Source organism: Podarcis gaigeae (assembly GCF_964106915.1).
Source record: "Podarcis gaigeae genome assembly, chromosome: 17".
Taxonomy (NCBI): domain Eukaryota; kingdom Metazoa; phylum Chordata; class Lepidosauria; order Squamata; family Lacertidae; genus Podarcis; species Podarcis gaigeae.
In genome coordinates this window covers 37,034,083-37,058,105 of record NC_139694.1, presented here as the reverse complement: position 1 = coordinate 37,058,105, position 24,023 = coordinate 37,034,083, and the positions used below count along the sequence as shown (strand labels likewise).

The window sequence follows — 24,023 nt, the reverse complement described above, 5'->3', positions numbered from 1 at the left end:
TTAGTCGTGTCCGCCTCTTCGTGACCCCCTGGACCAGAGCACGCCTGGCACTCCTGTTTTCCACTGCCTCCTGCAGTTTGGTCAAACTCATGCTGGTAGCTTCAAGAACACTGTCCCACCATCTCGTCCTCTGTCGTCCCCTTCTCCTTGTGCCCTCCATCTTTCCCAACTTCAGGGTCTTTCCCAGGGAGTATTCTCTTCTCATGAGGTGGCCAAAGTCTTGGAGCCTCAGCTTCAGGATCTGTCCTTCCAGTGAGCACTCAAGACTGATTTCCTTAAGAATGGGGAGGTTTGATCTTCTGGCAGTCCATGGGACTCTCAAGAGTCTCCTCCAGCACCATAATTCAAAAGCATCAATTCTTTGGCAACCAGCCTTCTTTATGGTCCAGCTCTCACTTCCATACATCACTACTGGGAAAACCATAGCCTAGAGCTTAAAAAGGTAAAGGGACTCCTGACCATTAGGTCCTGTCGTGACCGACTCTGGGGTTGTGGCGCTCATCTCGCTTTATTGGCTGAGGGAGCATTTCCGTGCGTTGCTCTGGTTCACCAGAAGTGGCTTAGTCATGCTGGCCACATAACCTGGAAGCTGTACGTCGGTTGCGAATGACTGTGGGGTTGCGGCGCTCATCTCGCTTTACTGGCCGAGGGAGCTGACATTTGTCCACAGACAGTTTTTCCGGGTCATGTGGCCAGCATGACTAAGCCTCTTCTGGCGAACCAGAGCAGCACACGGAAACGCCGTTTACCATCCCGCCGGAGTGGTACCTATTTATCTACTTGCAATTTGACGTGCTTTTGAACTGCTAGGTTGGCAGGAGCAGGGACCGAGCAACGGGAGCTCACCCTGTCACGGGGATTCAAACTGCTGACCTTCTGATCGGCAAGCCCTAGGCTCTGGTTTAACCCACAGCGCCACCCACATCCCTTTTAGTAGTGCTTGTACTTCATGCCAATCAGGTTGAACTGATAACTCATAACTGCTGCCTCCCACATTATTTTTGTTGCATTTGCAGCACCAAAGTACAAGGGTGCAAGCCTGGGACTGCCCAGATGACAAGACCCCCCCCTCACTGATGTGGTCCAAAGGAAAGGAAAGTAATACATTTGGCACCAGCTTGGCTGCAGCAGTTGCTGGAAGGAGGCATACAAGTCCTTAGGAACTTCACTCTGGATTTGTGTAGGGCAGTGGTTTTCAACCAGTGTGCTGTGGCAAAGGTAGAATCATAGAATAGAATCATAGAATCATAGAATCATAGAGTTGGAAGAGACCACCAGGGCCATCGAGTCCAACCCCCTGCCAAGCAGGAAACACCATCAGAGCACTCCTGACATATGGTTGTCAAGCCTCTGCTTAAAGACCTCCAAAGAAGGAGACTCCACCACACTCCTTGGCAGCAAATTCCACTGGTACCTTGAATGATGGTCAGGGGTGCAGCGGACAACACTGGCCTCTGTCCCTCTTTCCTTTCCTCCCTCCTCTGATGCCATTTCATGTCTCTGCCTCCCAACGGCTTGCATGCCAACAGCTTCTAGGAGCCACAGGTGAGGGCTGAGGGCAGGATGGGGACCAAAGGTGGGCAAATTATCTAGAGGTGCACAACTGGCCCCACCAGAGGTGGAACAGCCCACTGCAAAGGCACTTTTTCCTGTTGCTTACATCAGGCCAATGGTAAACCTACCCCAGAAGCTACAGGGCAGCGGGTCTTATGTTTTGCCAGTGGCTTACTATTATAAAGGGACGCGGGTGGTGCTGTGGGTTAAACCACAGAGCCTAGGACTTGCCGATCAGAAGGTCGGCGGTTTGAATCCCTGTGATGGAGTGAGCTCCCGTTGCTCGGTCCCTGCTCCTGCCAACCTAGCAGTTTGAAAGTACGTCAAAGTGCAAGTAGATAAATAGGTACCACTCCGGCGGGAAGGTAAATGGCATTTCCGTGCGCTGCTCTGGTTTGCCCGAAGCGGCTTAGTCATGCTGGCCACATAACCCGGAAGCTGTACGTCGTCTCCCTTGGTCAATAAAGTGAGATGAGCGCCGCAACCCCTGAGTCGGTCATGACTGGACCTGGTCCCTTTACCTTTACCTTTACTGTTATCAAACAAAACAGGTCATTATCAGCCTTTTATTTCTTCAAAAACTCACCCCACACTGGCCTAAAGAGGAAGAGAGCCTGTATTATTTCTAGCCCTTGCTAGATCCTTGAATTTATGAGTTTGCTCAAATTCTAATCATTGAATGTAGAGATTACGAGGGGTCTGTCCCCCTCTGCAAACTCATAACAATATTTTCTTTCTCTTTTTCCAGATTATTTCAATCTTTCGAAAATGTACTAGGTTTAAATCACCACGCCTCCATATAAAGTCTTTGCCAGTTTAACCAATGTGGGTAGCGACACTTTATCAGGGTTTTCAGCAGGGCAGAGTGACACGGAAATCAATCAGGATCTAGTCAAACAGGGTGGAAATGTTTGCATTTGACAGAGCCTGACTCCACTTCCTGCCCTCAGACAGGAAGCCAACATCACCACACAAGGCAGAGAAGCGGGTAGCAGCCAGTGGGGAAGTGGGCTAGATGGAAGAGAGAACCGGGTGTCTGCATCTTTAATAGTGGGAAAGAAATGGAAGTTTCTACAGGTGCAGTCCTGTGCAATGTTCACCCGTCCCCCGTGCAAAAGCGTCTGAGTTCCCAATTTGCACAGGACAAACAACCACAATTCTGTGCATGCAGAGATGGAAAGATTTGCCAGTTGCCGTTCTCTTAATTCCTTATTTTTTCCAGTAGTAAATTCAGCTCCCTAGATTTCTACAGCAATTTGTGATTACTATTATTTAGTGCAAATTTCACATTTTGTTGTACAGTGGTACCTTGGGTTACATACGCTTCAGGTTACAGATGCTTCAGGTTACAGACTCCGCTAACCCAGAAATATTACCTCGGGTTAAGAACTTTGCTTCAGGATGAGAACAGAAATCATGCTCCTGCGGCGCGGCGGCAGCAGGAGGCCCCATTAGCTAAAGTGGTGCTTCAGGTTAAGAACAGTTTCAGGGTAAGAATGGACCTCCAGAATGAATTAAGTTCTTAACCTGAGGCACCACTGTACGCTGTTTTAATTGAAGTCAGCAATTTAACACAATACAATGTATTTTGTTATATTCAGGAATATATTTCCTTTTGGTGCACACTTTGCCTTTGTGCATTTTTGTAAACTTTGGTTGGTTGGAGAACCACATCACAACATTCGGTTGAGTGTGAATTTCAAAGGTTGGTTCTCACATTGTTTTAGAAAGTGCAAATTTTACGGGCTTGGATTTAAATGAGAACAGAATCAAAATTTCTCCCCCGTCCTGATGTGAAACTAAATCCCACTGTGTGCAGTGGGAATTATTCCAGGCAAATGCATATAGGATTGTACCCTTAGGCAATCTAATCCAGAAAGCAGTCACAAGGGGTGCTCATTCATCACCACTGAGTCCTCTCCTCTCCCCAAGTCAGTGGCGTCGCAACGGGGGTGTGGGAGGTGGATCGCCTCGGGTTCCACATCTGGGAGGGTGACAAGGCATCACCCCGTGGGGTACTCACCCTGCCGCCCTGGCCCGGGTGCGGCGGCGTGAGCAGCAATTGTGCCGCCACAGTTATATATTCCTGAATATAACAAAATACATTGTATTGTGTTAAATTGCTGACTTCAATTAAAACAGTGTACAGTGGTGCCTCAGGTTAAGAACTTAATTCATTCTGGAGGTCCATTCTTAATTTTTAATTTCATTTTGCAAAATAAGAAGTGAAAGGTGGCAAGCCCACAGGACCATTTTTAGCTGTGTGCGCGTTTATGCGTGTATGTATGGAACTTTATGGCGTTGGGATATCAACTGCACATATTTCTGTTTTAAACTCTTCTGGGGGCTCTTTTGGCTAAAGAGTGACTCAAATCAGCCTGTAGAGCATGAGACTGTTAATCTCAGGTTTGTGGGTTTGAGCCCCATGTTGGGCAATAAATTCCCTCAGGGTCCCTTGCAATTCAGCAGTTCTGTGAATGTGTCTAAGTCCCAAATGCTTTTTGAATTCAGGCAGCTGGCCATATTTCTTTTGCACTTTCCCACATTATGGGACTTCACTTATTCCCCAAAGTGCATCCTTTGGGAGGAAATTGCAGGCGTAACGGGGACAGCCAGGGAAGATGATACTTCTCCCACCTCTTCATTTCTAGGCTATTGCTCTTGTCCAGGTATCTGGCAGCTTTGCCAGTCCCCCAGAGAGAAGAAACAAGGCAACAATTATTTCTACAGTGTCTCTTAAGCACCTGACTGCCTCACCAGAGAGCAGGATTGCCAAATGATGGATGGTCTGCAGAAATCAGCAGGTGATGTTTTTCTCCGTATGGCACCGCTAACAAACATTATCATCAACTAATGTCTGCGCAAATAAAAACTACCTGCCTTAAAGACACAAGTATTGTGGCCAGTTGAAAAGATGGAAATCCTATTGGAGATATGAGCGTAGGAGTCTTCTCTCATGCTTTTCATAACCCTGGACAATACCCCTCTCCGCCTCATGGGTGTGGTCCAAAGGAAAGCAGAGCAATATGTTTGGCACCAACTTGGCTGCAGGAGATGCCAGAAGGAGGCACACAAGACGCCATTCAATTGTCTTAGGGACTCCACTCTGGAACTGAGTAGGGTTTACTCCTTAGCCTTTTCTTCTCCCAGAGATATCCCACAAGGCAGTGGTTTAGGATCAGAGTTTTCCTTCTCTTCGATGAGCTCCCTTCCCAGGTGGACGAGCCCCACCTGCCCCTCACTTCCTTCTGCAGCACATGCAGAAACCACCTTCTTGACCGTTGGACCCACCATTGGTTTCATCCACTCAATCTGCCCAAGCCCGTCTTTGCATGCAGGGGAAGTCCCTACCTCAATGAGGGTTTGAGATCCATCAGCTACCCTCACCTGGTTTAGCTGGCCAGTCAAAGCTATTTCTGTGGGGTGGCCACTGTTGCATGCCAACAGCTTCTAGGTAAAGGTGAAGGACCCCCGGATGGTTAAGTCCAGTCAAAGGCGACTATGGGGTGCGGTGCTCATCTCGCTTTCAGGCCAAGGGAGCCGCTGTTTGTCCGCAGACAGCTTTTCCAGATCATGTGGCCAGCATGACTAAACCACTTCTGGCACAATGGGACACCATGATGGAAGCCAGAGTGCATGGAAATGCCATTTACCTTCCCACTGCAGCGGTACCTATTTATCTACTTGCACTGATGTGCTTCTGAATTGCTAGATTGGCAGAAGCTGGGCCAGAGCAACAGGAGCTCACCCCGTCGCGCGAATTCGAACCGCTGACCTTCCGATTGGCAAGCCCAAGAGGGTCAGTCGATTAGACCACAGCGCCACCCACGTCCCATTTACCTTTACAGCTTCTAGGAGCGACAGGTGAGAGCTGAGTGCAGGGTGGGGACCAAAGGTGGACAAACTACTCCAGAAAGAGCACGGTGTGTTCCACACTAGAGGTGCTACCTGTACAGATACACCCTAGTCACAGTGTACATACAAATAAATAACCCACAATACATGAAGCAACAATCACTACACACTTCCCGGTGCTCCATCAGAATACATCTAGGCCGTACTCGTGACCTACATTGAAAACGCTATGGCACCACTATAAGGAGTCATGGCTTATCCTAAGGAATTCTCAGAGCTGTAATTCATTAAGAGTGCTGAGAGTTTTTAGGAGATCCCTATTTCCCTCACGGAGCTACAATTCCCATAGTTCCCTGGGCAGAGGGATAGAGTGTCAGACCACTCTGAGAATTGTAGTGCTGTGAGTAGAATAGGGGTCTCCTATTAACCCTCAGGACCCTTAATGAATGACAGCTCCCAGAATTATTTCGAGGAAGCCACGACTGTTTAAAGCGGTAACCTAGTGTTTTAAATATACATTGTGCATGTTGCGCTAGTCTCTTGTTCAACCCGTAGCTGTATGTTGAAGTCTTCTGGCAGGTGGGAACCAGAAGCGTAAGCTCAGCTGGCCAACAGGCCATGGCACAGTTGACCAGGGCAGTAGTTGTGAGCACCATGTTACACACACCGCAAATACCACCAGCTCTAGGAAACCTTGAGGAGGACAACCTTCTCCTCCAGTCAATAAATTAGGTAAAGATAAAGAGACCCCTATCCATTAGGTCCAGTCGTGGCCGACTCTGGGGTTGCGGCGCTCATCTCGCTTTATTGGCCAAGGGAGCTGGCGTACAGCTTCCGGGTCATGTGGCCGGCATGACTAAGCCGCTTCTGGCAAACCAGAGCAGAGCACAGAAACGCTGTTTACCTTTCCACTGGAGTGGTACCTATTTATCTACTTGAACTTTGATGTGTTTTCAAACTGCTAGGTTGGCGGGAACAGGGATCAAGCAACGGGAGTTCACCATTTCTGTGCTTCTCTGGTTTGCCAGAAGCAGCTTAGTCGTGCTGGCCACATGACCCGGAAAAACTGTCTGTGGACAAACGGCGGCTCCCTCAGCCTGTAAAGCGAGATGAGTGCCACAACCCCAGAGTCATCTGTGACTGGACTTAACTGTCAGGGGTCCTTTACCTTTAGATTTCAGTATGTTTAAAAGCACCAGAGACAGCCCTCTTGATGACAAAACTACTTTACTCAGTTGCTGGTAATTACACCCAAATTATGGGGAGTTTATAGCTCTATGGTGGCTGGAGCACCCACGAGTCAAAGAGCTTTGGCACGTTTCTTGTGAAGACTGGGATTAAGGTGAGGCAGGATCCTTAAACACATTCAGATGCTTGTAGCAATAAGACCCTTATCGAAAAGTCTTTCAGTGGCTAACAAGATTGTTGGAGTGAAGCATTGGAAGTCATTAACATGCTCCAGAATGGCTGCAGAAATCACTTTAGATGGGCAGAACTAGCAAATTAGCTGCTTTAATTAACTGTCGCAGAGATGATTATCATGGTATCATTTTGCTGAGTAACTATGGAAAGTGTGCTCAGTTAGAAGAGCATATGTTTTCCATTTGGTTTGGGTAATGTATGATTTTATTTTTTTAAATTCTAAAATAACAACAGGACTTTGCTGACTTCACCTTCTATAGCTGTGTTTTTGTACTATGAAGACATGAATAAGAGAGATGAGTTTCCAGTGACCCCACAAGTATGAAACTCTGGTAGGTGGCTGGGATGTCACAGCCCAAAGTGGTACTTTGTAACATGCCCAGCCACCTTGTGAGCAAAGGGTTTTTAATTTTATTTTTAAGTGTTTAAAAGAAGTGAAGGGGCAGGAGATTTGTGAGAGCCAGTGTGGTGTAGTGGTTAAGAGCGGTAGTCTCGTAATCTGGGGAACCGGGTTTGCGTCTCCGCTCCTCCACATGCAGCTGCTGGGTGACCTTGGGCCAGTCACACTTCTTTGAATCTCTCAGCCCCACTCACCTCACAGATTGTCTATTGTGGGGGAGGAAGGGAAAGGAGATTGTTAGCCGCTTTGAGACTCCTGAAGGAGAGTGAAAGGCGGGATATCAAATCCAAACTCCTCTTCTTCTTCTTCTTCTTCTTCTTCTTCTTCTTCTTCTTCTTCTTCTTCTTCTTCTTCTTCTTCTTCTTCTTGTAGCCTTGCACAAAATACCTTGGGCTCAAGTCCACACCACACCCTTGGGCTGTGTACACACTATGCATTTAAAGCACATTTAAAGCACACACATACCAAAGAATTCTGATAACTGCAGTTTCTTAAGGGTGCTGGGAATTGTAGCTCTGAGAGGGGGGAAATTACAATTCCCAAATTTCTTGGAGTATGCTTTAAATGGATGGTGTATATGCAGCCCCCTGGTCAGGCCATCACAGTTTCAGAAATTCACGAGCATCACAATTGCCTCAAATGTATGCAGGACCTCTCAGAGTGTCAGAGACACCTGGCCCCTTTGCAGAAGGGAAGGTTTGTTTATATAATCAGCTGATCAGAGAGGAACATGCACTGCTACATCATGATCTAAGCTTGTGCCATCAGAATTTTCAAATAAAAAGTATCTATTAACAATTATTGTTAACAATAGCAATTAACAAAAATCTGTATCACATAACAAAAAGTATATCTTCCGTCAAATTACATTATTTGCATAAATTTGCATCTCTAAGCAGTGAATATCACATTTTAGTCTGATGTGCATAAAAACACATGTTGCAAAACATATCAAATGCAGGAAAACCCACAAGTGTCTAAATCTGGGGGCCCCTTTGAGCTCAAGGCCAGTTGGCCCTGAATGTGTATCTACTTCAGTATATTTATGCAGAATGGAAAAAGCTACAACCTTGCCCCACCTCTTGTTAAATCCTGTCTCCGTGCAATGACTCAGCCCAGGTGCGCTGGTTCCTCAGACACTCCCTCCAGGACTCTCCATTCCCAGGACCAACAGGATTCCCTGTTCTGCATTCCTCCTTGACTCAGATGGGTCCCAACTCGCTTGCCTGGAACTCCACTGGAACCCTCAACACTGGCAAGGGAGGGGCATGGAAGAACGGGCAACCTGCCAGGGCTGGCATGCTGCAGCTTGCCTGTTGCAAAGGAAACGAAAGTGGAATGGCACAGACAGAAGAAACGCAGAGCTCAGAGTGTCCCATGCCTAACGTTTAGGTGGAAGACCTGTGTGGGTCCCTCTTCTGATCCTGTAAGGGCCAATTCACACAACTAAAGCGGAGGACATGTGAGCGGAATGAAGCGGGGCTGAGCTGCACCATGTATAAACAGCAGGCCGGTTTCTATCCTGATTTACACCCAGAGGCTGCGCTGTAATGTGCCATCTGCCACACAGTCCCAGAGGCATCCGCTCGCTGTTCCTTAGCTGCTGCAGTCAGTATGGATTTGGCAGCTGGCACTGGGAGCATCACATGGAGCTGTCTTTGCAGAGTGCTGCTGTCAACAGAGCCAAGCATTTTTGTTGATTAGTCACCTGCCTTTTAACCAGCTAGTTAGCGGACGAAGATGAAATACACGCATATGTTTTCAAATCATCTCTCACGAGGAAATTGGAAAAAGCAGAGGAGACCCTTTCCTAGATACTTAAATGACTATGACCAGAGCAGTTGGCCATGGAATTGACCACAGTGACCCTGGACTTCATCTTGAGTGGTGTCCAGGATGTGGAGCGAGATGTCCGCATTGTCCAGGCAATTTGGAATATGATCACATCGTGCTGTTAAATGGAATAGGCATGTAGATGGGCAATTGCCAAGAAAATGCAACATGGTCTCAGACAGGATTGTAAGTTGTTTTTATATGCAATGATGGCAGCAAGAATATTATTGGCATAAAAATGGAAGCAAGAATAATTACCGACAAGAGCAGAATGGAGGATGAAATTGATGGACTATGCAGAACTTGATAAATTAACTGGAAGGATTCGAAACCTGCGGGATCAGAGATTCTTAGAAGACTGGAGTAAATATACAATCTATTTGGAAAGTAATTGTACTAAACAGATTACGCTAGTAGGACTGCAAGAAGTTTTGTAAGGAGGATTATTCGAAATATTGCAAGGAAGACTATGAGAATTATTAGTTAATGACAATTAAGAGTAATAGTGAAATTCAGAAATGCAGAATAAGTGATAAAGAACAAAAAATCATCAGAGGTGTTGATGGAAGTCTAAAACAGATGAAAAGTTATGTTATATGACTGTTGGAAATGATATGTTAAAAAACCCAATAAAAATGTATGAAAAAAGAAAAAAGAAAATGCAACATGGTCTCATGTGCTTTCAAAAGAGTGCTTCTGATCTTGGCAGGTGGCTGGGTCACTGCAAGAACAGGATACTGGACTAGACGGGCCATTGATCTCATCCAGCAGGCCCTGCAAATATTAAATAATAATTTTAAAAAGTGTTTGGGGTGTTATTGTTTATGTTTGTTACTATGTGATGCATTTTTGTGTTTTTATATTGTAAACCGCCCTGTGATCCTCAGATGAAGGCGGCATAGAAATTTAATAAATAATAAAATTATAAAATGTTCTCCCGTCTATGTCCAGTGCCATTGGGGTGTGGGGGTTCACCCCCCCCATTGGTGGGATTGCCTCCATCTGTTTTCAAACTGACACACTGTACAGACTCAATGCGCAACGAGGTTTTATTTTCAGATTCGCAACCAGTTTCTCAAGAACACTATTTGGGGACCAAAAGATAAGCAATAGATCTAGTTTGTGTTTGTGGGCTACACAGAAGAAAGAATTCTGCACTGTTAAAAGCATGTCATGCGCCTGCTGGTGTGTTGGGACTCATACTGGCTGACCATGTTTTGGCAGGGGTGGGAATCCTCAAGCCCCAGGGCCAAATGCAACCTCAAGAACTGTCTGTCTGGCCCTCCAAATCTCTTCTGGCTGCATCCCAAACAAGACCATTTACAGTGGTACCTCGGGTTACATATGCTTCAGGTTACAGACACTGCTAACCCAGAAATATTACCTCGGGTTAAGAACTTTGCTTCAGGATGAGAACAGAAATCATGCTCTGGCAGCACAGCAGCAGCAGGAGGCCCCATTAGCTAAAGTGGTGCTTCAGGTTAAGAACAGTTTCAGGTTAAGAACGACCTCTGGAACGAATTAAGTACTTAACCCGAGGTACCGCTGTACTTGGTCTTGGCCAAGGGGGTTGGACTCGATGGCCCTTGTGGTCTCTTCCAACTCTATGATTCTATGATCACAGGGACATCCATATAAGAGCAGAATATATGTCATAAGCTATTGAAAAAAAAGGTTACAAAGAACTAAGAGCATACAAGATTATTACTCTTATTTTATTTGTATCTCACCTTTCCTGAAAGCGCTCAAGGGAGTGTACATAATTCTGTCCCCTCTCTGGTTATTCACAACACGCCTGCGAGGTAGTTTAGGCTGCAATACTATGACTGGTTCAAGGCAACGCAAGAAGTTTCATGGCTTGGTGGGGATTTGAATGTGTGCTAGTCTGACAATAACTACTATGCAGCACACTGACGTCAAGATGATACACGGTTTAGTTATTTACAAAGTCTGTCTTCATCTTCCTGTCAAGCACTTCAAATGATTATGCAATCATCTTGTCCTTAGCAAAAGCAAAACAAAGTAGTTATTTGCCCCTTAGACAAAATCATTGTCTCAGCGGCAGACACATGTACAACAAAACAGATGTACATCTTTTGCTACTGTTCTTACTGTCTGCAGGTGTGAGTTGGCCACAATGACTTAGGCAGTTTTCTAAGATGAATGAAATTTCACAAAAGCAGGTAGGGAAAGGATTGCAAGAGTTCACAGGGTATCAGTAAGGGGCAAAATAGATGAGATGTCAGAGATTGGTGATAAAGATCTCCCTCCCCCTTTTTAAAAAACTTAAAAGATTCTACCTAAACATTAGGAAGAACTTCCTGACAGTAAGAGCTGTTCGACAGTGGAATTTGCTGCCAAGGAGTGTGGTGGAGTCTCCTTCTTTGGAGGTCTTTAAGCAGAGGCTTGACAACCATATGTCAGGAGTGCTCTGATGGTGTTTCCTGCTTGGCAGGGGGTTGGACTCGATGGCCCTTGTGGTCTCTTCCAACTCTATGATTCTATGATTCTAAAAGCTGCCATAGGGCAGGCAAAATGAATCTGCACTCTCACCAACTGAGCTAGCTCTTATTCTCCTGATTTAAAGCTCTCACCACAAGTTGCTTTTGGCCCTGCAAGTGCAAGCATTCTTAGTACTATATATGGGTGCGTTGATATTTTTCCACTGCAGAGCAAATGGGCGAGGCAGGGTAGGGAATGAACTGGGATTTTAAACCCATCTCTTTCAAGTCCACGAAACTGATCTGAAGAGGTGGGGGGGCAAGCTGAGGCTGTCTTTTTAACTTTTTAGGAAAGTCTTAATCTCAGATATGGTTCTCCCTAACGGTTAATGTGTTCAGCAACTAAACTTCCTCCCCTGCCCCTCTCATTAGTTCACTGCCCCAGTGACACAAAAGCTCAGCCATTAAAACTTAGAAGCCATTTGTTCCTGGGCATCCCAAACCCTCCTAAAAACAGCAATAACAACAGAACACACTCACTTCTCTGAAGTTTCAGTTCAGGATTTAGTTTCCCACGGGTGAGAGTGCACTGGATATTTATGCTGTCTTTTCCATAGTTGTGGATTCACTGACAAAATTAAAAGTGGAGTGCAATGGTAGCAATGTAAGACTCCTAACAGCAGGAAATAGATCCACTAACCTATCCTCGAATTCCCAGAAAGGGGCCACCCCAAGCGCTTTCACCTTTGGCTAGCTCCTGTCTCTGACCTACTCTTTATTTAGGTGGAATCTACACACGTATAAAAAACCGCTGTGAAAATGTGTTTTTTTTAAAAAAACGTTTTGAAAAATATATTGAAATTTGCATAGCTCACTGCGGCCACCTAGCATCACATTTGTGTATTACACTTCACAATACATTTAAAACGTTTTATTTGCAGCTGTGTAGATGAGTCCATCAGATCTGGCTCCGAACAGTCTGCCTTTCCCTCCCTCTGAGAGGTCACCCTCTGAAAGCAGGGGAGAGATTCTCCAACTTTCAAGACACATTGAGTTGTTGTTGTCAAATCCTGCAGTACCCAGTGAGCAGAGATCAGCCGATCATTTCATTCTATTTTGTTTCAACAATGTATGCACTGCCTAATTACAGTGCCTCAAGGCGGTGTACAAAAAATTCAGCACAATGAAAATAAAATTGAGTTAAAATGATAATCTGAGTTCCGTTAAAATGTTGGAATAAAGAATTATTCAGTAAGTGCTGGAAGTTCAGCAGGGAGGGGGCCTGTCTGACCTCCAGTTAGTATCGATCCACTCCCTAACAAAGCGTCAGGGACATGGCTGGACACAGTGGAAGGACTGGTCTTCATAGATTAATTGGACTAATCCTTGGGTGGTAAATATGTGCTGACTGAACGGCTTCTTTTTCTCATTTAAGATTGTACTCTGCTTTAAAGTGGGTCATCTTTCCCCTGCAGTGGGCATCCTACACTTCGAGTGGCATGGCAGTGGCTGAGTTGTTTCTGCTGTGTCCTCCACAGCCAGTTTCAAACAGTCTGCTGTCTTGGTGGCCCTGAGTGGATCTGTGTCCCCCTGAAATCTGTGGCAGCCACTGCAGCAAAAGGCTTCAGGTGTGATGGCCTGGGATTCCGATTCAGAGGATGAACCAGAGGAATCCCAGCCTGCACAGGAGTCCCCGCCTCCAGGGCCAGCTGAACTGGGGCAAGGCCTAGATGCTGAAGAGCCTGCACCTGTGGCAGAGCACCAGGAGCTGGCCCCAGGTGAAACCCTTCTGGCCCCAGAGGTGCTTGAGGACTCAGTGGCGTCAGGTGAGCCTACTCCAGGGCCCAGTAACCCTTCGGCCTCTCCTGATCTGCAGAGGCTTAGGGCAGAGAGGCGAAGGGAACTGGTTGCTCCCAGGAGGAGTGCTCGCCTTAAGGCCAGGGGAGGCGGGGCTCCTGGGGGCCGGGACCGCCCCTGGCCTTAGAAGAGGATAAAAGCCCAGTCAGCCCGGCCCCAGGTTGCGGGAGCAACGTCGTTGTTGGCTTCGGACCTTCCTGTGTTCCTGACCCCTGCTCGGCCTCCTGTTCCTGACCATCCGGTACTCCTGACCCCTGCCCGGCCTCCTGTTCCTGACCATCCGGTGCTCCTGTTCCCTGCTCGGCCTCCTGTTCCTGACCATCCGGTACTCCTGTTCCCTGCCCGGCCTCCTGTTCCTGACCATCCGGTGCTCCTGTTCCCTGCTCGGCCTCCTGTTCCTGACCATCCGGTGTTCCTGTGCCCTGCTCGGTCTCCTGTTCCAGCGTTCCTGTTCCCCGCCCGGCTCTCCGCCTCGGACCTCGCCCCTCTTCGTGTGGACTCTGCTTACGCCCACGGTACCTTACCCCCAGGACCAGCACATCAGGGCAGGCATCAGGGCCGTCTTAGCCATTGAGGCTAGTGGCGTGGAGCGCCAGGGTGCCAAGTTCTGAAGGGTGCCAGGGAAGAGGCGGAGGTTGGACGCGGTGCCTCCTGGCATCAACTCGCCGCCCTTGCCTGTCTCCACCATGCTGCGCCGCACCCGGAGCCTCCACCCCACCGGAGGAGCTGTCCTCCAGCTGCTGCCCACCCAGAGAGAAACTTGAGGGTGGAGGGGGGGGCGCTGGAGGGATCCTTGCACCACGGTGCCAGATATGCCTAAGACGGCCCCTGGCAGGCATCTCCTTCAGATATATTTCTGGGATAAGGTTACCAGATTTTTTTCAATGAATCTGGGGACACTTTAAATCAATCAATCAATCAATCAATCAATCAATCAATCTTTATTACGGTCCAGAGACCCAACAAATCATTTTAAATCAATGCACAATTCAGACAGCCTACATCCAGGTTAAACAAGCATTTTGTTCAGACTTGAAGATAGGGCTCATTGGTTCTTGCAGCCACCGATAAAAACTTTGCCACTGCTAATGTTCTTGTGTTTGTCCGGTCTTCCAATAGGAACCTGACATAGTGAGCCTCTGATTTTCCCAGGAAAGGTACCAGCAAGGGTAATATCAGTTCAGCCCTGGCTTGCTCATATTTTGCACAGTGCAGCAAAATATGTTTTATAGAATCGATGTCTTCAGCACACGAGCAAAGTCTGTCCTGGAAGGGAACTCCTAAATACACATTTGGGATGTTGATGCTGCACCTATGGCAGTGGTAGAGGGGCGGCCGCCGCCTTGACCTCAACCGCCACTTCCTCCAAGGCTTCTATCTCCTTTCTCCATGAGCCTGGGCAGCCCCTGAGTTGTTGGTTCTTCGGTGGTGGTGGTGGGGAAACAGTGTGCAGTGGGTCAGGCATGGAAGGCGGAAAAGGAGGGCCAAGAGCGGTGGCGGCGAGGCCTGGGCAGCGTGATACCTCCCTTCCCATCGGAGCAGCCCCAATCCCATTCCTACTTGTGTGCAAGCAGGAGGGGGCGGGGATCCCTCAGCTGGGAAGGGAGGCTTCTGGCTGCCTAACTGAGAGATCCCTGCCCCCTCCTGCTTGCTTGCATGCAAGTAAGAGTTGGGAGGCTGCTCCGATAGGCAGCATGAAGCCTCCCTTCGCAGCTTAGTTGATGGGGTCCAGGAAGGTGGAGACAGCCCAGAAGCTGCATCTGAGAGCCCCTGAACCACCATCATATGGGGACTTCCGAGCAGCTCCTGAAGCCAGCCAGAGCCAACTGCTCCAGGTTGGTGAGACTGCCGCTGCTGCGTTTCCCAGGGACATTAGATGAAATCCAGGGACATTCTGGGGATGGAATTTGTCTGGTGACTTATTTGCAAATCCAGGGACTGTCCCCGGGAAACGAGGACATGTGGGAACCCTTTTCTGGGAACCCTTTAGGGTTGGAAGGAACAACATGGTACCTTCCCAAGGCTTTGGAAATTCATGCTGAATAAACCAGTTTATGAGGTGGCAGGCAGGAGCCTTTCCTAGAAAACCAATCTAACCAGCAGAGCAGGAGTTGTCTCTGGCCATTGAAATTGTGTTCTGATTTGTAAGGAGGTGTTTCCTTCGATGGGGTGTTCCAGGTTGCAGGTTGAAACTGAAGCGCTTCTCCATATCTTCACTTTAGGGCAGGGGTCAGCAATCTTTTTCAGCAGGGAGCCGGTCCACTGTCCCTCAGACCTTGTGGGGGGCTGGACTATATAATGAATGAATTCCTATGCCCAACAAATAACCCAGAGATGCATTTTAAATACAGTGGATGCTCGGGTTGCGAATGTGATCTGTGCGGGATGCACGTTCGCAACCCGCAGCATTCACAACCCGCAGTGGCACGTCTGTGCACGCGCGGGTTACGATCCGGCGCTTCTGCGCATGCGCAAAGCATGATTTAGCGCTTCTGTGCATGCGCAACCACCGAAGCCTGGAAATAACCCATTCCAGTACTTTCGTGTTTCAGCGGTCCATAAACCGAAAAAAAGCAACTTGAAGCGTCTGTCACCTGAGGTATGACTGTAAAAGGACACACTCTACTCATGTAAAAACACACAGATTCCTGGACCGTCCGTAGGCTGGATTGAGAAAATGATTGGGCCGGATCCATCCCCCGGGCCTTACTTTGCCTACCCATGCTTTAGGGCTTCTGACTTCCTTGCCAACTCTTTAGTCTGGACCAGGATGGTGCAACATGTGGTCCCAGGGCCACATGTGGCCCTCAAGGCCTTTTTGACAGCCCTTGGCAACATTTCATAGAATCATAGAATAGAATCATAGAATCATAGAGTTGGAAGAAACCACAAGGGCCATCGAGTCCAACCCCCTGCCAAGCAGGAAACACCATCAGAGCACTCCTGACATATGGTTGTCAAGCCTCTGCTTAAAGACTTCCAAAGAAGGAGACTCCACCACACTCCTTGGCAGCAAATTCCACTGTCGAACAGCTCTTACTGTCAGGAAGTTCTTCCTAATGTTTAGGTGGAATCTTCTTTCTTGTAGTTTGGATCCATTGCTCCGTGTCCGCTTCTCTGGAGCAGCAGAAAACAACCTTTCTCCCTCCTCTATGTGACATCCTTTTATATATTTGAAAATGGCTATCATATCACCCCTTAACCTCCTCTTCTGGGCTAAACCTGGGCTAAACATGCCCAGCTCCCTTAGCCGTTCCTCATAAGGCATCGTTTCCAGGCCTTTACCATTTTGGTTGCCCTCCTCTGGACACGTTCCAGTTTGTCAGTGTCCTTCTTGAACTGTGGTGCCCAGAACTGGACACAGTACTCCAGGTGAGGTCTGACCAGAGCAGAATACAGTGGCACTATTACTTCCCTTGATCTAGATGCTATACTCCTATTGATGCAGCCCAGAATTGCATTGGCTTTTTTAGCTGCCGCATCACACTGTTGGCTCATGTCAAGTTTGTGGTCAACCAAGACTCCTAGATCCTTTTCACATGTACTGCTCTCAAGCCAGGTGTCACCCATCTTGTATTTGCGCCTCACATTTTTTTTTGCCCAAGTGCAATACTTTACATTTCTCCCTGTTAAAATTCATCTTGTTTGTTTTGGCCCAGTTCTCTAATCTGTCAAGGTCGTTTTGAAGTGTGATCCTGTCCTCTGGGGTGTTAGCCACCCCTCCCAGTTTGGTGTCATCTGCAAATTTGATCAGGGTGCCCTTGAGTCCATCATCCAAGTCGTTGATAAAGATGTTGAATAAGACCGGGCCCAAGACAGAACCCTGTGGCACCCCACTAGTCACTCTTCTCCAGGATGAAGAGGAACCATTGATGAGCACCCTTTGGGTTTGGTCAGTCAGCCAGTTACAAATCCACTGAGTGGTAGCATAGTCAAGTCCGCATTTTACCAGCTTATTTACAAGAATATCATGGGGCACCTTGTCAAATGCCTAGCTGAAATCAAGGTAGGCTACATCCACTGCGTTCCCTTCATCTACCAGGGTTGTAATTCTGTCAAAAAACGAGATCAGGTTAGTCTGACGCCCCCCAGCCCCAGCCCTCATACCTCATTGCCAAAGCCAGGTGAGGCACTGGGCTTTGGGAAGATGACAGGGTCCTAGAGTCCTCCCACCGCTTTCCCAAAGCCTAGTTACATACCCTCCAACATTTCTCCAAGGAAAATAGGGATGTCCTGTTCCATAACAATAATCTTATTATTTATACCTTGCCCATCTGACTGGCTTGCCCCAGTCACTCTGGGCAGCTTCCAACATATATTAAAACATAATAACATAAAAACTGTTCGCTGTTGTTGTTTCACAGGATTGAAGCTGGATTGGGGCATTTCTTATCCTCTGCAAACTACAGCTCACCTTATTGCTCTTGATTCATTCAGCGAGTTCACCAGGCCTAAGCAGTGATTTTTGCATCCCTAAAAAGGGTTCAGAACCTCGATCATGAATTATGAGTTTGAGGAAGCGAAGACAATAAACCAAAAGCAATTTTTTAAACAAAATCAGAATCTTTTAATTGATAGATTTTATAAGATTTTTATTTATTTATTTTTTAAAAAAGAAGAACAATTCCTATGGCATAACTGCACTGCCAGACATATCTAAAGCAATTTCTTGTGTCACTGACATTCCCACCTACACCCAAAAGGCTCCAAATGGCACCTGCACAATTATCAGGTGAGCCAAAAGCCAGCTATTTCCACATCTGGAACAGTAGAAGAACCAACCTCAGTCCTTGTAAGTGGGGGTTCAACCAGGGCAGGTCCTAGAGCTTTAAGACTCTCATGTCATGCATTGCTTAAAACTGTGGGTTGGGATTGCAGAATGCTTCTGAGCACGTGAAGTGAGCCGTTCCTTCTCACCTCTGAGATGACCCACTCCTATAAATGCACCAGGAAATAGGTGCCAGGAGGATACTTTGATGCAGCCTCCAGGCAGAATTGTGACCCAGCACCTCTTTGCCCATTGTGTGGGTGGTAGTATTCCATGATAAGATAGCTTCTGGGGCTTTGCATGGTGGGTTTCAAGCTTGACTGCTGGGTCCACTGAAGGCCTCCTGAATGCAACGGGGCTGGGCTTCTTAGGTGTGCCATGGCCTTTGACATGCATCTCCCCATGGGTTTGTCTTACATGTGCCCATTTATGTGAATCCCCCTCCCCAGTGTTGTATAAAGCCAGAAGCCCTGCCAAGAGTTTATCCAAATGCACCCTGTGGACACATGCACATTTCATGTCAGTTCATGTTTTGCATACAGCATGCAATGCGTATGACCTCCCACCCCCCACCCTCCCCAGACAAAGGGTGGTGACACAAGGCACAATTTTGGCCTGTGTGCCCCAGGATTGTGCTAGCACCACCTCCGGATATGCTGCGAAGTGTCTGCGCACAGATATATATCAGAGAAGGAACTGAGAGCGAAACAGGAGATGCAATGTGAAACCACAGTTTTTTAAAAAAAAGTAGTGAGAAATTTAGATTGTAAATTTCTCTCGTTTAATTCCATCATGCCACCTGCAAAAAAAACCTAGGAGTGTGCTGTCTCACTTCTTTACCCCACAATCCTTTACCAACACAACAACCCCATGTTTGCTGTGCCTTTGCAGAACAGAAGGCCAAACAATGCTCACTAGTAGGAGCAAACGGTGCCCGTGATTGATTAGGAGAAGCTGAAATAGCTTGCCCGGAACAATACATTCTCCTTCGCCAATTAACAAGAATCTATATATTATACTCTTTTCATAGCAATGGGTGGTGGCATGTCTGGGTGTGCACATGGCACAGAAATACATGGCTCTTCTGGCATGCGAAGTCTGCGTTTTAGCGCATGAGGGCTCTCATGCACACCGTGGTTGGCACTAGCAGAGTGAAGAGGACCATGCATTCTGAGCGACTGGGCAAGGATCACCAGCCCATGCAATCGTAGGGTGGCTTGAGGCACCAGTGGAGTAGAAAGGTCCGTGAGGCTGGTGGACCACTGCACAGCCTGCGGGAAGGAGCAGAATGAACTGTGGCAAAGGGGCAGCGAAGGGGAGGTGGTTCAGCAGCAGAGTGGCACAGACCACACTGCACAGTCATGGGAAGTGATGTGATAAGGGACACTAGACCGGTGGTTTTCAAATCATGCTCCAGAGGTTCCCTCAGAAGCACATGAGTCTTCTGGGAGAAGGTCAGTCATGGCAGAAGAGGCTGCCCCAGAATTGCCCACTCCAACCAATTGTCAACTTCCCTGCAAAGGAGGAGTGTGGGGCATGTTCCAGCAATGTGCTTTGCTTGTGTGGGGTAACTGACTGCATGCCCTAAAGTAATTCTATAGAATCCTCTGAAACATGTGGGCTTTTCAAAAAAAGAACAACAGGTGCTTAGGGGTTCCTTAGTAGATGAGCCACTGTGGAGTTGGTTTGTTTGTTGATCTGTTGCAATTATACCCAAGGAGCTCAAAGCACCATACCTACTTCCTCCCTGCTATTTCATCCTCACAGCAAGCCTGAGTGATAAAGGTAAAAGGTAAAGGGACCCCTGACCATTAGGTCCAGTTGTGGCCAACTCTGGGGTTGCGGCGCTCATCTCGCTTTATTGGCCGAGGGAGCCGGCATACAGCTTCCGGGTCATGTGGCCACCATGACTCTGCCACTTCTGGCGAACCAGAGCAGCGCATGGAAATGCCGTTTACTTTCCCGCCAGAGCGGTACCTATTTATCTACTTGCACTTTGACGTGCTTTTGAACTCCTAGGTTGGCAGGAGCTGGGACTGAGCAACGGGAGCTCACCCCGTTGCGGGGATTCAAACCGCTGACCTTCTGATGAGCAAGTCCTAGGCTCTGTGGTTTAACCCACAGCGCCACCCGTGTCCAGCCTGAGTGATAGGTTAGGTTGAAAGATAATGAGTTGCCCAAGGTCACCCAGAGATTTGAATCCTGGGCTCCCCAACACTCTGTTACCGAGCCTCAATGGATTTTGTGAATGGAACATTGAGTCAGCGGTTTTGAAATGATCAAGTCTCAGAGAAACCCTTTCCCATTAACTAACTGCTGACAGACTTCCAGTGTGCCTCCCACAGAACATTCTGGGCTTGTTGTTGGCAGCGTTGCACCTTCGGTTTGTGCCAAGTCCCAATGAGACCCATCGGATGCAGCAACTGCCTTGCGCAAATTGAGAGAAGCCTAGAACCGCAGCAGGAAAATGGATGTGGATGGAGGGCCAGTCGCAGCAGCCACCTGTCAGACACCTTGTGTCAGGTGATCCAGAGGTGACACGCCCCCTCCATCAGCCGCATTGAGAGTGGCAAGCTCCACCCTGCTGTCAATCACCTGATGTCTGGTAATATTAATTTTGAAGGGATGCGGGTGGCTCTGTGGTCTAACCCACTGAGCCTCTTGGGCTTGCTGATCGGAAGGTCGGTGGTTCAAATCCCTGTGACAGGGTGAGCTCCCATTGCTCTGTCCCAGCTCCTGCCAACCTAGTAGTTTGAAAGCATGCCAGTGCAAGTAGACAAATTGTGGGATGTGAAACACAAGAGCAGTCAAGTACAACATCCCTAGAGTGGACATAAAAGGGGATGCCTGGACCAGCCAGTCGGAACTTCCTGTTTCTCCTAGTCTGGGACAGACTTCCTCTGCATGTGACTAGAGGTGGGCGTGACTTCACCTGCGCAGGTAACAAAAGAGCAGGACTGGTCAGCCATCTCTCTCTCTGACTACATTCATCAAAGAAGCAACATCTGCTTAGCCTAAGATGCAGCCAAGAGAGGACAAAGGAGCTGTCTCCTTATGGGATAGTTTCCAGCTGTATATTACTTTTGTAACTTAAGTCTGCCTTCTAGGATCCATTTGTGAACAGAATGTGTGAGTAAACTCTTTTCATACTTTTAAAGAAGACTGTGTCATGTCTATCTTTTTATGAGGGCCTAAAGGGGAAATTACCAATGACACTTATTTTAGAGGCTTTAACGAGCCTGAGGAAACGCATCCGCTGTGCAAGTTTAAAAGGGGAATGTTACTCTGCTAAATTATAGAACTTGTTAACACAAGTTGGAAAGGGTATAATCAAACAACATATCCTCTCCTGCATTCCTGAACATTCCCATACAAATTTTGATCAGGGGCCACAAAGGAAGAATGAGGAGTGTACCCTAAGTGCACTTCCAATTCCTGCCTTTGCAGGCAAAAGTTGACCTTTTAAAAACCAGGTGCTTTCTTCTGTAGCTGTAAGACATAGTTTGAAGTTTCCTGTGCCTGACATCATATATAAAATAGGCCTGGCTGCCCATATTAGGCCGCAGGTTCGCCACCACTGCCCTGGGACATGGCCACCATCCCTCCTCTGGCGCTAGGCATTTCAGGGTAGGCAATCGCAGGCAAGCCCATTTTCTGTCTGCCATTATGGATCTTCTTCCTGGAGAAAACTTCTCATAACGCCCCCTGGGATCTTCGTAGCGCAGCTTCAGTAGCACTGCAATAGGTTCTAGTCCGCCCAGGGTGGGGGGCTGCATAAGGGATGTTACCACCGCAGTCCCTGGGAGCGGCGGAAGCAGCAGCAAAACGGAAGCTTGCCTCGCAGAATCACAAGGAAGGTGGGGAAGGAGGCTTGTGTTTGTGTTGAATCATTGCATAGTATGGATGGGGACCGGGGAGCGCAAGACGGAAGCTGCCATTGCATAGTGCGAATACGGGGAGCGGGCAAAAGAAAGGAAAAAAGAAAATCTTATTGCATAGTCCGGACGGGGGTGGACAGGGCCATTGCCCCAGGCACTGAGTAGTTCTGCATTGCGGAGCCGCAAAGAGTGCTGGGCTTAGCTGCGCCTCTTCACCTCCATGCTCTTCCCTCTTCCCGAGTCCCCCTTTTGCTCTTCCTCCTCCCCCTGGCCCATGCAGACGCCCCACAGAGCCCGCGACAGGCGCTCCTTGCTGGGCACCAGCCAGGGACCAGGGACCAGGTCTGAGCGCAGCTTCCTGCTCGGCCTGGGGGAAAGGAGCTTGCAGCTGTCCCCTCCTCCCTCCACGCCCTTCCCTTGCTCCCGCAGCCTCCAGCCCCCTTCTCCATCTTCGTCTTCCTCCCCTGGAGCCTTGGTGGAGCTGCGGTGCGGCCAGCTAGGCTGGCGGGCTTTGGGGAGCTGGAGCCGCTGCTTGTTGCTGGGCGATGCCTCCCGGCTGCCCCCGTCACAGGGGGGCTGACCCAGATATTGGGGACCCCCAGGCGGGTTTGCTCTCCGGTGCCGGTGCCTGCCTTTGTCCTCGGTCTCCGGCGCCTGCTGCAACCTGGCAGGGCTCTGACTGTACTCTCGGTCTGAGGGGAGAAAAACACAGAACAGGAGAGATTAGACCCTGAAGACATCCTTCCTCAGCAGGCATAGGCAGACTTCGGCCCTCCAGGTGTTTTTGGGACTACAACTCCCATGATCCTCAGCTAACAGGACCAGTGGTCAGGGATGATGGGAGTTGTAGTCCCAAAACATCTGGAGGGCCGAGTTTGCCTACGCCTGGTATAAGGCAAGGTGGGCTACATGGAGTGCAGGTTTTGTTTTGAAAAAGAAAGGAGACAAAAGAAAAACCTCTCATCCCAAGCTACACCCTGCCTTGGGGGCAAAGTTGCCAAGGTTTGATTTCAAAATGCTGGCATTCTGGGCAAGGCCAGGCAGGTAGCGCCAGGGCGGGCAGATACTGGTGGGGTGGAGACAGGACAGAATGTGGAATGCGGCTGCCTCTCCATTACCTAAAATAATCACCAGCTATATTTAAAAAATACTCCTTGAAGCAGGCTTCCTCAAACTCGGCGCTCCAGATGTTTTTGGCCTACAACTCCCATGATCCATAGCTAGCAGGACCAGTGGTCAGGGATGATGGGAACTGTAGTCTCAAAACATCTGGAGGGCTGCGTTTGTGGAAGCTTGCCTTGGAGCAACGCTGTGGAGCTCCAGCGTCGAATTCTGCCCAGGAATCCACATCCCTCAGGATACTCTGATACGACCCCTCATCTCTGAAACCTTAGGGCAGCCTTCCTTGACCTTTGGTCCCCAGGTATTGTTGGACTACATCTCCCATCATCCTTGACCATGGGGCCATGCTGGCTGGGGATGATGGGGGTTGTAAAAAGGTAAAGTGACCCCTGATCATTAGTTCCAGTCGTGGCCGACTCGGGGGCTGCGGCGCTCATCTCACTTTATTGGCCGAGGGAGCCGGCGTACAGCTTCTGGGTCTTGTGGCCAGCATGACTAAGCTGCTTCTGGCGAACCAGAGCAGCACACGGAAACGCCGTTTACCTTCCCGCCGGAGTGGTGCCTGTTTATCTACTTGCACTTTAACATGCTTTCAAACTTCTAGGTTGGCAGGAGCAGGGACCGAGCAACAGGAGCTCACCCCGTCATGGGGATTCAAACCGCCAACCTTCTGATTGGCAAGTCCTAGGCTCTGTGGTTTAACCCACAGCGCCACAAACAATATATGGGGACTCAAGATTGGGGAAGGCTGCTTTATTAGGGGGTGGGGGAGAGATCTGCTGTTTTCTGGGATATCCCTGAGAGCTCCCTTGGGTTTCTTCTACTGCCCCTTGAGGTCTCCAGATTGGATCTAGGCTCTAGGAGTATGAGAACTTGCCTCTGAAATGTTTTCC

General features: G+C 48.4%; 1 protein-coding gene and 1 long non-coding RNA gene across 6 annotated transcripts in view; one reads left to right on the top strand and one right to left on the bottom strand.

Moving 5' to 3' along the window:
* The window catches only part of LOC310835343, a 233,228-nt gene that overhangs the window by 144,987 nt on the left and 64,218 nt on the right, over window positions 1-24,023 (top strand). The gene's annotated exons all lie outside the window — the stretch shown is intronic.
* MAGIX (MAGI family member, X-linked) overlaps window positions 18,889-24,023 on the bottom strand; it is a 35,173-nt gene continuing 30,038 nt past the window's right edge. For 3 of the 4 annotated variants that reach the window (XM_083718958.1, XM_083718961.1, XM_083718959.1), the window contains one exon: window positions 18,889-22,700. In XM_083718958.1, coding sequence (XP_083575084.1) covers window positions 22,207-22,700 — 494 coding nt within the window. In that variant the 3' untranslated portion in view covers window positions 18,889-22,206. The remainder of the gene's footprint in view (window positions 22,701-24,023) is intronic. The other variant, XM_083718960.1, reaches the window with a different exon arrangement.